The following is a 12,566-nucleotide window of genomic DNA, read 5'->3' on the forward strand; positions in this document are numbered from 1 at the left end:
AGGTCACGCAGCACGGGGCGGGCCGGGGGGCTGGCGGTGCTCAGTGCCCGTTCCACGGTGCCGGCACACCCTGCACGGGGCTCGGCTCGGGCCTGTGCCCGGTGGCTCTGCCCCGGCGCCGGCACCGCCAGCACGGCACCGGCACGGGCACCGGGCACGGGCACCCCCCGCACCGCGCCCAGCACCGGGACAGCCCCGGGGCAGCGCGGCTGAGGCTCGGTGACGCCCGAGGAGCCCCGGGCCCATCGGCGGCTCCTCCCTCGCGCCGTTATTCCCGGTGACACCGGGGCGAGGCGGAGCGGGGGCGCGTGGAAGCCGCCGGTTGCCCCGGCCCCAGCCCCCCGAAGGGGCCAGGCTGTGCTGACGGCGCCCGGGCAGGGCCGGGGGCGCAACGCGGGACGGTCCCGACCCCGGTCCCGGTCCCCATCCCGATCCCGATCCCGGTCCCGGTCCCGGTCCCGGCCCCGCCCCCGCGCTGCCGCCGCGCCCTCGCTCCATTCCCCCCCTCCACCAATCAGGCGTCTCGGTGCCTCCCTCCCCGCTCTCCTATTGGCCGAGCCTCCTTGGTTCCATCTTCATGCGATGGAGCGGGCCAATGAATGCAGGCGCCAGGTGCAGCCGCCCGCTGGCTCCTCCCCCTCCTCGCGGGGCATGCCGGGAGTTGTAGTCCTCCCGCCGCGCGGCTCGCGGCGCTCCCCCCGGCTCCGGACTACGCGCCCCGGCGAACCCCGCGCCCGGCGCCGGGGCGGGGCCGTCCCCGGAGGTCGCGGGGGCGAGCGCGGAGGAGCGGGGCCGGGGGGTCCGGTGCGGGCAGGGCGCGATGAGCGGGGACGGAGCGCGGCGGGCGGCGGGCGCCGAGCGGGAGGAGTTCGTGGGCTTCTTCCCACAGGTGGTCCGGGACCTCACCGGGGACGGGCTCGGGCACCCCGAGGTGGGCGACGCCGTGGCCCGGCTGAAGGAGGTGAGGACGGGGGGGGCCCGGGGGGGGGCCCGGTGAGGTCCCGGGGTGGGTCCCGGTAAGGCCCGGGCGGGGGGCCCGGAGGGGGTCCCGGGGGGGTCCCGGTTGGGTCCTGGGGAGGTCCCGGTGGGGGTCCCGGGGGGTTCCAGTGAGGCTGGCATGGGTCCCGGTGAGGTCCCGGTTCGGGTGCCCGGAGGGGGTCCCGGGGGGTGGTCCCGGTTAGGTCCCAGGGGGGTCCTGGGGGGGTCCTGGTTTGGTCCCGGGGGGATCCCGGTGGGAGGGGGTCCCGGTGGTGGGGAGGCCGGGGGCTGCCCACTCACCTCTCCCCGCAGGTGCTGGAGTACAACGCGCCGGGCGGGAAGTACAACCGGGGGCTGACGGTGCTCGCAGCCTTCCGGGAGCTGGCGGGCCCCCAGCAGCAGGACCCCGAGAGCCTCCGCTGCGCCCTGGCCGTCGGCTGGTGCATCGAGCTGGTGAGAGCCGGGCACGGGGCTGCACCGCACCCCCCGCCTCTGAGAGCCCCCGTCCCGCAGCTGCCCCCTAACCCAGCCTTTTGCAGTTCCAGGCCTTTTTCCTGGTGGCCGATGACATCATGGACCAGTCCCTGACACGCCGAGGGCAGCTTTGCTGGTACAAGAAGGTGAGAGCGGCCGCGGAGCTGGGACGTCGCTGGGGGGCCGCGGGGGTGCCGTGATGTTGGGTGTGCTGCAACCCAGCCCCTTCTTGTCCTCCTGGTGCAGGAGGGAATTGGGTTGGATGCGATCAATGATGCCTTCCTCCTCGAGTCATCCGTCTACAGAATGCTGAAGAAGTACTGTGGGGAGCGCCCGTACTACCTGCACTTGCTGGAGCTCTTCCTGCAGGTGAGGCTGCCCCCCACGTTTCCTTCCATGGACCCATCTCGGGACTAGTCCCAGTCCTGTTTGATGGTGCGTGGATCTTAGTCTGCTCTCTGAGTCCTTGGGCATCCCACCAAAAATGCACCCTTCTTCAGCCTTGGCAAGGAGCTAAAATGGGGCTGAACTTCAGGGTTTTTACTGTTGGGACTTTCCTGGGGACCATGTGAATAAATCCTTAAATGTTTCTTCTTCAGACTGCCTACCAAACTGAGCTGGGGCAAATGCTGGACCTCATCACTGCTCCTGTCACCCAGGTGGATTTGAATCGCTTCAGTGAGCAAAGGTGAAGAAATTGGAGGGGACAGATGCCAGCCCAATGCTGGCTGTGTGGCTCTGCTGGTGTCCCTTCTGGACTGTGAAGCAGACAACCAGCTTGCTAAAATTCTGCTATCATTTGTCAGACCAAAGTCCAGACCAAATCTTTGTCTGCTGTCAGAGCTTGGAGGTGGTTTAGAGGGTGATGCTGCACTTCTCCTGCTCTCTTTGATTTGCTGGGCACCAATGGGAAGGGAAGGCTTGGGATTTCTCACTAAATGTGGTTCCTCTCCCACAGGTATAAGGCAATCGTTAAGTACAAGACCGCATTTTACTCCTTCTACCTGCCAGTGGCTGCTGCCATGTACATGGTGAGTTCTGTGGAAAGGAGTTAAGGGGAGAAAGGCGGTGCCTAAACAGCATAAGGCTGTCTAAGAGAGCAGGTGGTCTGGGAGATGAAGGTGTAAAAAACAAATACTGGAAGGCTTTTTTTTTTTTTTTTCTTCTCTCTATTAGACTGGTATTGACAGTAAGGAGGAACACGACAATGCCAAAGCAATCTTGCTGGAGATGGGTGAATTCTTTCAGATCCAGGTACAAGGTGCCTCCCAGTCCCTCAGGACTTGTAAGACGTGGTTGTGGTGCTCATGTTTCTGTCTTTGTACAGGATGATTACCTGGACTGCTTTGGTGACCCGGCACTAACAGGGAAGGTTGGCACCGATATCCAGGACAATAAGTGCAGCTGGCTGGTGGTGGAGTGCCTGCGTCGGGTCACGCCAGATCAGAGGCAGATCCTGGAGGTAATGCCCGCAGGCTTACAGAACCGCTCTGACATGGTGGGAGAGGTAACGCAGACTCCCTGCCTAAGGGCACAGTGTAGAGGAGGTGTCAAGCTGTAAGGTGCACCTGGAAAGCTGCGCTGTGCATGGCAGCAGTGATGGTACCGGGGTGGGAGGAGGCTCAGTTATTCTGAGCACTGTAAGACACAAGGGAGCAGAAGAGGTGACTCTTGCCACGTTTTGAAAGAGCAACTATTGTCATAGCCATAAGCTAAACCCCAAACTTACTCATTCTGGTGCCTTCTCAGGAGAACTATGGCCGTAAGGAGCCAGAGAAGGTGGCTAAGGTGAAGGAGCTCTACGAGACCCTAGGCATGAAGGCTGCTTTCCAGGAGTACGAGGAGAAGAGCTATCAGCGCCTGCAGGAACTGATCAAAAAGCACGCCAACCGGCTCCCGAAGGAGATTTTCCTTGGCCTAGCTCAGAAGATTTACAAACGACAGAAATGAGGGTGTGCTGGCGGGCCTGTTGGTGAACTGTTCGGGCTCTGCTGCCAGGGGTGGGCTGGCAGCCCCGGTGCTGGGTGCGCGGCGGTGCCACCGCCACCGCCCTGCTGCCTTCGGGCTGGGGTCGGCGGGGCTCGTAGCGGCTCCCCTCCCGGTGCTCGGGCCGCCAGGCCTGCTACAATAAACGTAATTTATTGCCGTTCTGCTGCCTCTTGTGTTCCTTGGCGCTGGGGGCAGGCCGGGCTCCCCCCTCCCGGGGCTGCGCTCACCGGGGCGGGGCCGGGGCCGCGGCTCCTCCCCGCCGCCGCCGCCGCAGTCAGAGCCCGGAGCCGCCGCAGCGCCGAGGGGTGAGCGGGGGGGAGCGGGGCCGGGGGTCGGCGGAGGGGCTGGGGGGGGCTCTGAGCTCTGGGTCGGGCTCTCGGGACTCCCCCCCGGCACCCTCCGGTTGCGGGGCTCCGCGGCGAGCCCGGGGCCGTGCGGGGTGAGCCGGGGCCGCCCGCGGTGCGGGGCCGTCGGCTGGGGCAAAACGCACGGGGATGGAGCTCGGCAGCGCCTGGGGGGCTCCGGGCTCGGCAGCAGCCGCAGGGGTGTCCGGGCTGCAGCCCCCTCCTGAGGCCAGGCCGGGGCCGAGCGACCCCCCCCACCCCCAGCGCGTTTTGGGCTTCTTTGGCCATTGATGCGCTGCCCTCGGAGCGCTGCCGGGGCCGTGTTCCTTTGGCCGGAGGCCAGGAGCTTCGCTGCCTGACGTTTCAAGGGCGTTTTCTCCTTGACAGCATCTCTGAGACGCTCCCTGGCTGCCGAGAGCTGGCAGAGGGAATCCAGCCCTGCTACTGCGGGCGCCTGGACCTGCCCACGCTTCCTCAGCCTGCGCTCGAGCCCTGCCCTGGGGAGCTGCGAGCGGCTGCAGACCCCTGCCCAGACACGAGGCCTGAGCCCGGGGGAGCTGTGGGGGAGCCCCCCCGTTGCTGGATGCGTTTCTGTCCCCGTGAGCCCTCGGGCTGGTCCCTGCAGCCTGCCCTGCCCGGCGTCTTCCACAAGGTCAGCATCTTTGTTCTCTTTCCCAGTTTGTTGTTCTCCGGGTTTGCGCCACTGCTTTCGCCGCCGCTGCGTGAGTAGACGCTGGATGTTTGCAGGGAGCTGCATGGTGTGAGCAGAAGAGCTGTGGGGCTCTCTGAGGAGCCCCAGAGCTACCAGTAAGACAGCATCATGCTGGCTCCGAAGAAAGGCCTGCTGTGCAACCTCAATCATATCCACCTGCAGCACATCTCACTGGGGCTGCATCTCTCCCGGCACCCGGAGCTCCAAGAGACCTCCGACTCCATGAGTCAGGGGGAGCAGAAATGCTGCAGCGGCTGTCAGGAGAACTGTGAGCAAGTGGATGCCAATTCCAACAATCCCTCCTTGAAATGCCAGTGCTGCGAGTCTCACACCGAGCTGCCTGTGACGCTGGCTCTCCAGAACCAGGCAGCTCAGGAAGATTTCTCCTGCCTGCATGCTGAGGAGGAGGTGGCTTCCCCTTGCAATCTGGCTTCCACCTCCTCCTCTGTCAGTAGTTGCTCGGATTTCAGCTTGGATGACTCCCCGGTGTCTGTGTACTGCAGGGGGTTCTCAGGAGAAGGGTCCCAATCCCCTGAAAATCAGCCCGATGTCGTTCCCACAGAAGATGTGGGGGATGACCTACTGCTGGCTGACCAGGGCAGGACATGGGATGGAAAAGATGGCAACCTCAACCCAGCAGTGCTCCAGGAAGCAGACATCCCGGCTGGAGAGAGCCCAGACAGCCTCTGCAGCAGCAGCTCGCTCAACTCCCAGTACGATGAACCCTCTCTCAGCACGGTGGCACAGGAGACCACAAGCACCTGCGTTGACCTAGACCCCAACTGCAACCCCTTTCCTGACCCAGCCGCCACACCTCCAGCGTTGGCTGTGCAAAGCCAGCAGGATCAGAGTCCGAGCAGTGCTCCTGAGCCACGGACCTGGGTTAAGAGCATCCCCCCTCCCGTACCTCCCCGTCCCCGGAGACAGCTGCAGATTCTCAACGGGCACAGAGCAGAGCAGCCGGTCCTGCCCGCGAGGCCAGCTGAGCCAGAGCCCGCCTTGGGTGACCTTGGCAGAGATGGAGGCAAGAAGAACATCACCTCCTTCCACGAGCTCGCCCAGAAGAGGAAGAGAAACACCACTGCGACCACGCTTGCCCAGGCCAGGGGTGACCGAAGTGACTGGCTGATTATTTTCTCACCAGACACCGAGCTGCCACCCCCCAGCGAGCTCCTCTCCAGCATCACAGGCCAGGAGCTGCCCCAGCCGCAGCTTCAGCAGGAGTGGCGGGCGAGGCCTCCCGGTTCGAGGCAGAGAGAGGTGACCACTTTCAAGGAGCTCCGGTACCGCAGTGCCTCCAACAAGCCCAGGGGCCAGGCAGACAGCGAGCGGGTGGAGCCGGTGGCATCTCAGCACCCGTCTGCACCCCCCGAAATGTCTGCAGGCAGTTGTGGCTCGAGCTGGATGCCACCCGTGCCATCGGGCAGACAATTGCTGGCGTCTACAGAAAGCCACCAGACAAAGAGGAGGAGATCTCGCCTGGGACTGCAGCCCATCGCAGAGGGGCAGCTGGGGGATGCTGAGGAAGGCAAGCTGCTGCCGCAGATCTGCATGCCAGAAGAGAAGGGGCCGGGCTCTGGCTGCAATGGAGACGTGCTGGTTTGGAGGCTTGGGAGGCCTGGCGGGGACCCCTGGGTGCCAGGGAAGGTTGAGCGAGGAGATGAGACCTGCAAGGAGGGTAAGTTTGGGTCACCACAGGCCACCACCCTTGCTGTGGGGCACCCCCTCTGTCAGGTGCTGGGTAAGGGGACTGGGTCCATAGGATCGCCCTTTCGAGGACCGCTGCGCGGGGCCGGGAGGAGCTGCGGGATCCAGGCCCTGCAGGCCCGGCAGCCCCGGCTGCAGAGGGGCCTGGGGGGGGGGGGGGGGGGCAGCGGCTCCTCGCACGCCTGGGTTCCCCCCCCCCCCGTCACTATGCGGGGGGCCGGGAGCCCCCCCCGGGCCGCTCCCCCCGCGTCTCCCCCGGCCTCGGCCCTTCCCTCGCCCCGCCGCCCTTCTCCGGTTCCCTTTCGTTCCTCGCCCCGCCCGAGCCCGCGGGGTAAGGCCCTGGGCGGGCCCCAAGGGCAGCGGGGCCCGGCCCGCCCCGCTCCACCGCCGCCCTTCGCCCGGCCGCGGCCTCCGGCTCCATGAGCGACCGCGGCCCGGCTGGGCCCGGCCCCGGCCCCCGGCGCGGTGAGTGGGACCGGGGGGGGGCGGACCGGGGCCGGGGCCCGGGGCCGGGGCCGGCTGTGCCCCGAGCCTCACCGCGGCCTCCCCTCTCTCCAGCCAGGCCCTCGCCGCCCGCCGCGGGAGCCACGGGCGCGGCGCAGCCCTGCGGCGGGAGCTCGGGGAGAAGCCGCGGGGCCCTGGCGGAGCAGAAGAAAGGTAACGGGGCCCCGGGGGCGGGGAGGGGGGCGGCGGGGCTCGGCCCCCGGCTTTCTTGGGCAACCCCGGGCACAGGGGCAGGGCTCGCACCCTCCCCCCCCCCCCGGGCTCTTTTCTCGGAAGCCGCCGCTCTTCACAGCCCCGAGGAGCTGAGGGTCCCCGCGGCAGCCCCCTGGCAGCCCCCTGCCCTGCAGAGGCTCCTGGAGCCCCCGGTGCTGCCAGCCGGCCCCTCTCCGGCTCCTCCAGGCCTTGGGGTGCTGAGCTGCTGCTTCCCGCAGCCGGGGCTGGTCAGCCCCATGGTGCTGCAGAGCAGATGCTGCTGCGGCCGTGGTGTTGGTTGCCGTGTTGACTCCTTCCTTTCCGTTGTCCGGCAGCCCTGTTGATCGCTGTCAGCACCGCCGTGGATAAGATTATCGCCCACTTCAGCACCGCGCGGAACCTGGTGCAGAAGGTGAGGGCCTGGGCTGAGGCTCTGATGGGGCTGGGGTGGTTGGAAGGAAGGAAAGGCCACACGGGCTTTGGCAGGAGGGGTTTGGGGAGCTCCCTGGTGCATGTCACATCCTGATTGCCCATCTCTGGAGGTGGCACAGTCAGGCAGAACCAGCTGGGAATGAAGAATCCCACCATCTGCCCCTACAGGCTCAGGGTGAGGTGCTCCCTTTCCCCTCTCCTCTCCTTGTGCCTAAATGCTGATGCCTCCCTGCTTCAGGCGCAGCTGGGAGACAGCTGGCTCAGCCCAGATGTGGGTTACCTGCTGCTGCACACGCTCTGCCCTGCGCTCTATGGCTTGGTGGAGGATGGGCTGAAGCCATTCCAGAAGGATGTTATCACAGGCCAGAGGAGGAATTCCCCCTGGAGCTTGGTGGAAGCCTCCGTGAAGACAGGTAGGTGTGGGGAGTGTGCTCCTGGAGACATTAGGCCCAGCACCTCAAGGTGCCTGGGGTCCTTTTCCAGCCTGGGATCTGACTGGGTTGGACTTGTGTCCACAGTGATTTTCTGCATATTGTGTGTTCCACAGGGCCCAATACCCGCTCTTTGCAAAACCTCTGCTGGCATGTGGCTGGGCTGGCCCCTCTCAACAGCTCAAGGCAGAAGTTTCATGCCTTTATCCTTGGCCTTTTGAAGTGAGTATTGGTCCTTGTTGACCCAGGCTGTCCTTGCTGTGATGGCTGGCTGGAACAGAGTTCTGAGGGCTCTAACGCTGGTTTCCTTTACTTTGCTTAGTACTAAGCAGCTGGAGCTGTGGATCTCTCACCTGCAGAATAGCCCAGGTAGGATACAGTGCCCAGAAGTGTCCCCCCCCCCCCCCCCAACTTGCCCTCTTCTACTTGTGCAAAGCCAGCGTAGGAATTCCCACACCCTTTCCTCCCACAACACTTGGTCAGGATTCCCACAGTGAATGGGGCATTGCTTTCCGTGGCCATCCCATTGGGTGAGGGCAGTCAGGGAGGCAATTTGGAACATCTTCAACACAACCCTCAGCAGAAAGCTCTTTGTCAGACCTGCTAGGATGGACCAGCAGGCCCTGGGGGGAATCTGTGGGTAAGGGGTAGGGCATTTGCCAGCTCTCCAGCGTTGCTCATATCTCGTAGGTTTAATATCCGTGCTCTATTTTCCCACGGCCTTCTTTGCCCTGAGCCAAGGCCCTCTTCCCCACCTTGCTGATGAACTGCTGCTGCTCATCCAGCCCCTCTCGGTGCTGACATTCCACCTTGACCTGCTCTTTGAACACCATCACCTCTCTGTGGATGCAAGACCTTTGTCCCGGCATCTGGAGTCACCTCCAGCTCCTCCCCATCACTCTGCTCAGGCTCGAGGGATTGTGCAGCCTCCTCTGGAGGGCCAAAGCAGCACTGCAGGAGCCAGCCTGGAAGACGAGATGCCCCCTGATGCTCTGGGGAGGGCAGCTGGTGCGGAGGAAACCCCGAGGTCCCAGTCCCAAGCAGCTGCGTGCAGCCTGGTCCCCAGCCCCCAGGTGGGGGCTGCCCTGCAGCAGACCTTCCAGCACGTGCTGCGGTGGGGCGATCAGCTCAGTCGTGCTTTCTTGGGAACTGACAGCTCCCCAGAGACCGGCAGGCCCGAGGCAGGCCCTTGGGATGCAGCGGCTGGCCCTGGTGGCTGGTGGGCCCAGCTGAGCCAGGCCTCCAGGATTTATGCTGCTCCTAGCAAGGAAAAGTTCCCCTTTGTCTGGTGGACGAAGCTGCAGACTGCTGCGGAGGATTCCAGCCCTGGCCAGGTGACGCGACCCCAAACACCTGCAAGCGAGCCTCGAGGCACGGAGCTGCAGTTCCTTCAGACCAAAGCTATCCCTGAACTCTCCAGTCCGAACCCCAGCAGCGGTGCTGATACCTCTGGGACCTCTTCCCCTGAAGACCTCGTCCTGCCCTCTGGAGCAGGCACACCCACCGATCCTGCTGTTCCCACTGCTGGAGAGAAACCCCTGGCTGCTGCTGCACAGCCTCGTGCGGATAGGAACCGGGCAGCCCCTTCCAGCCCCACGGCCAGCAGTGCTCCTCGCCCCGACAAGGGCACCTGGCTGGGCCGGCTCTTTGGAGCCACCAGCCCCTCTGCCCGGAGTTCCCCATGCGGTCCCAACACTGTCTCAGCTAGGTCCAGGTAAGGCCCAGCTTGGGAAGGCAGGGGTGGGGAAGCAGCGTGTGCTCAGGAAGGGGTTGTCTCACCTGGCAGCACGGATACCTGATTTATTTTTCTTTGTAGAGCCCATAATCCAGGTTGTGTTCCTGGGCTGCTCTGCCATGTCATGGGATTAGTGCATGTCCCAGTGCTGCTGCCATGGTGTGCTGGCAGTCCTTTACAGCAGCTCGTGGGCAGGCCGTCGTGGTATTGCCATGGCTCAGTCAGCTCCTGGAGCACCAGAACTGGTCTGCTGAGCAGAAGTGCTGGTGACTGGCACTTGGTGCTGCAGGAGTGCCTGGCACACACAGCTCGAGGTTTCAGATGGCGCAAAGTTTCTCGGCGTCCTGGTCATGGTGCAAAGCCTCATCCCACCCAGACACGGTCCCAGCCCCAGCAGCTTGCTGCTAGCTCACGGTGTTTTCCCTCTCCTTTCTGGCAGGAGACCCTCCAGCTGGCTGTCCCCCAGCGCACACGTCCTTGCTGTGGTGGTGAAGGGGCTGGCGGCCGAGAAGATCCATGCCCAAGAGCAGCCAGAGAGGAACACATCCAATGTGCCCCAGACCCACAGGTGATGCAGGGCACTTGCTGTGATGGTTGGGGTTGGAAAGCTAGCGGTGGACTTTTTGGGGGGAGAAGCAGCAGTTGCTGCCAGGCATGGCTTAGCGATCCTATACCCTTTTCTTATTTTACCTCTCACTGTTGCTAACTTGCACCTTGACCGCCCACCCTGGGGCTTGCCCTCCTCTTCTGCTGAGCTGCAGGTGGCCGTGTGTACCCGCCTACACGTGACCAGTTGCTTTTCCCAGACATTTTGGTGGGGGAGTTTTGAGCATTTTTTTTGGGTGCTTTCTGGGTTCATAGTACCCTGTTTGGAGCAAGTGTGTGGCAGGTCCCCACCCAGCTGTGGTGGTCCTTGTGTGCTCCCACAGCCTGTCCAAGCGAGCACAGAAGGGCGCCTGGCCCTCCCACGCTGCATTTGGCCATCTCCCTGCTCCTCAGCACTGACCTAGAGCTTTCCTCCTCCTCCCTGCAAATTCTGCTCCCTTTCTGATGCTGTTCCAAGGGTCTGCTTGGCAGGATGCTTTTGTGATGGGGATTGTTGATCAACTACTGGTGGTCACTGGCGCCACAGATGAGCATCAAAGCCTCTCCCAGTCTGATGCGAGCCTTTCTTAGCCATCTGTGGGGTTTCTGGGGAGGCGAACCCCTGATGGCATTTGTTGTGTAGGGAAGTTCGGGCGCTGTGTGACCACACAGGTGCTGCCGCTGGGCACCTGAGCTTCCAGAAAGGAGACATCCTGCAGCTGCTCTCCACTGTGGATGAAGACTGGATCCGCTGCTGCCATGGAAACAGCATTGGCCTTGTTCCTGTGGGCTACACATCCCTGATCTTGTGAGGAAGAGGAGGAGCCCCGAGGAAGCAGCTGAGCTTGCAGAAGCAGGTGCCGCCTCCGGGAAGGACGGGCTCCCTGCCACATCTTCATCACCGTCGGGGCTGGCAGGTCTGCAGGGGGCCCTTGCTCTGGTGCCAGCCCCTGCTGCTTGCTAGCACGATGCTACCTTCTGCCAGGGCTGCGTCCCGCGAGCCATTGCTGCACATGTTGCCACGGAGTTGCTGCCAATTCACTGCAGGCCCCCCCCATGGGACCTGCTCTTGCTGATGTCGTCTCAGCTGCTGCCCGTGCCTGTGTGAAGGGAGGGAAAGCCCCTGTCCCCGTGCATTACTCACAGTCCTGTATGCTGTCTGTGTGCTGTCATGTCCTGTCACTGCCACGTCCACCACCTGCCTTGCTTTGCCCCATGGCTGGGGCGTGCAGCCCGGGCCAGCCCCAGCCAGCAGTGTGCTGTTCCAACACTGTAAATAGTTGTAACCACGGGAAGAAGCGTGTTCCGGGGAAAGAGCTGGAAATAAAGGTTGTGACTTACGTGTCCTCGGCTGTGGCTGGATCATTGCAGCTGTGGGGCTGGGAATGGCTGCATTGCCCCTCCCTGCATGTGTGGCTGGGGCTGGAGCTGGCTGATAGGTGCCTGCAGGGGAAAGCCACGCATGCAGGGACAGGGGCTGGTGCCCAGCTCGCTGCTCCCTGCCCATCCGGGGTCCCGCCATGCTGGGAACAGGCTGGCATTTAGAGGGAGGTGTGTAGAGAACAGGAGCATGCTCCTGTGAGGTGCCTAGTGATGCCAGGACTGCAGGCAATAGCACAAGGTGAAGCACAGGAGAGTCCACGGCTGCAGTTTCAGTGGCACATGAGACTGTATTTCAGAAAATAGGCTGTGTCCTGCTTTGAGGATAAAGTGGATTTTTTTTTTTAATTCTGTTCTCATTTTCATTTCTCTCTCTAAGTTTTATTCTCAGAAAAGGGATGTTACAGCTTAATTGGAATGTTATTTGGATTGCCTTAAGTAGGTTTGATTGAATTCCACAACTGCCTCTGGATTTTGAAATGGGGTCAAGCCAGCAGGATGTTAATCCGGGTACTTTGTCAATTACTATTATTTTTGAAGCACTACAATCCTTGGCATGGTGTCTTTGGTTGAAAGAAAAAGACATTGTGAAGTGTACAGGTCAAGCATGGTGTTTTAATGACACCACAGAGAGTCAGGCTAGGAAATGGAAAAAAATATCAAGTTACATTAAAAGGGCTCATCAGTATACTATTTCATTCCTGAGTAACTAATGCAGATAGTTGCTAAATTTATTCCCAGAAATTACGTTTGAACCAGAGGAAATTTAAACCCTAAATGAAGATTTGTGAGGATCATCGATCTCATTAGTGCCAACCTTGGTAGAGGCTATTGGAGGAAGTGCAAGGCTGAAGATGCCTCAGAAAGGACAGCGTGCAGGACACAACGTTCTCAATTTCTGTCTCTCCCCGTTGCTGCATTCTGTGTGTTCCTCATGATCACACTGATGGCTCCCAAAAACTCAAAATTAATTACCTCTGTCTTTCTAGCTTACTTGACTTTTTTGTAATGGCAGGGGGGATATTGCTTACAGTGCAAATCATCTGTCTGATGTGACTTGGATCTGATGCTAGTGGCAACTGAGATGCATTAACAAACCTTGG

The 12,566-nt window shown here is 62.2% G+C and overlaps 2 protein-coding genes across 2 annotated transcripts; both read left to right on the forward strand.

Annotated features, from left to right (window-relative positions):
* The first annotated feature begins 741 nt into the window (after positions 1-741).
* FDPS (farnesyl diphosphate synthase) lies at positions 742-3,601 on the forward strand. The gene is made up of 9 exons (XM_068663063.1): positions 742-961; positions 1,291-1,431; positions 1,518-1,598; positions 1,699-1,821; positions 2,052-2,140; positions 2,411-2,483; positions 2,629-2,706; positions 2,780-2,914; positions 3,202-3,601. The coding sequence occupies exons 1-9, from the start codon at positions 821-823 to the stop codon at positions 3,400-3,402; spliced, it is 1,062 nt and encodes a 353-aa protein (XP_068519164.1). The 5' UTR covers positions 742-820; the 3' UTR covers positions 3,403-3,601.
* Positions 3,602-3,655: 54 nt separating this feature from the next.
* RUSC1 (RUN and SH3 domain containing 1) lies at positions 3,656-11,427 on the forward strand. Its single transcript, XM_068663034.1, has 10 exons — positions 3,656-3,746; positions 4,464-6,175; positions 6,763-6,861; positions 7,236-7,312; positions 7,571-7,745; positions 7,880-7,985; positions 8,086-8,132; positions 8,454-9,477; positions 9,938-10,066; positions 10,727-11,427. The coding sequence occupies exons 2-10, from the start codon at positions 4,606-4,608 to the stop codon at positions 10,893-10,895; spliced, it is 3,396 nt and encodes a 1,131-aa protein (XP_068519135.1). The 5' UTR covers positions 3,656-3,746; positions 4,464-4,605; the 3' UTR covers positions 10,896-11,427.
* The last annotated feature ends 1,139 nt before the right edge of the window (positions 11,428-12,566 follow it).

This window comes from Anas acuta, chromosome 28 (genome assembly GCF_963932015.1).
Source record: "Anas acuta chromosome 28, bAnaAcu1.1, whole genome shotgun sequence".
NCBI lineage: Eukaryota > Metazoa > Chordata > Aves > Anseriformes > Anatidae > Anas > Anas acuta.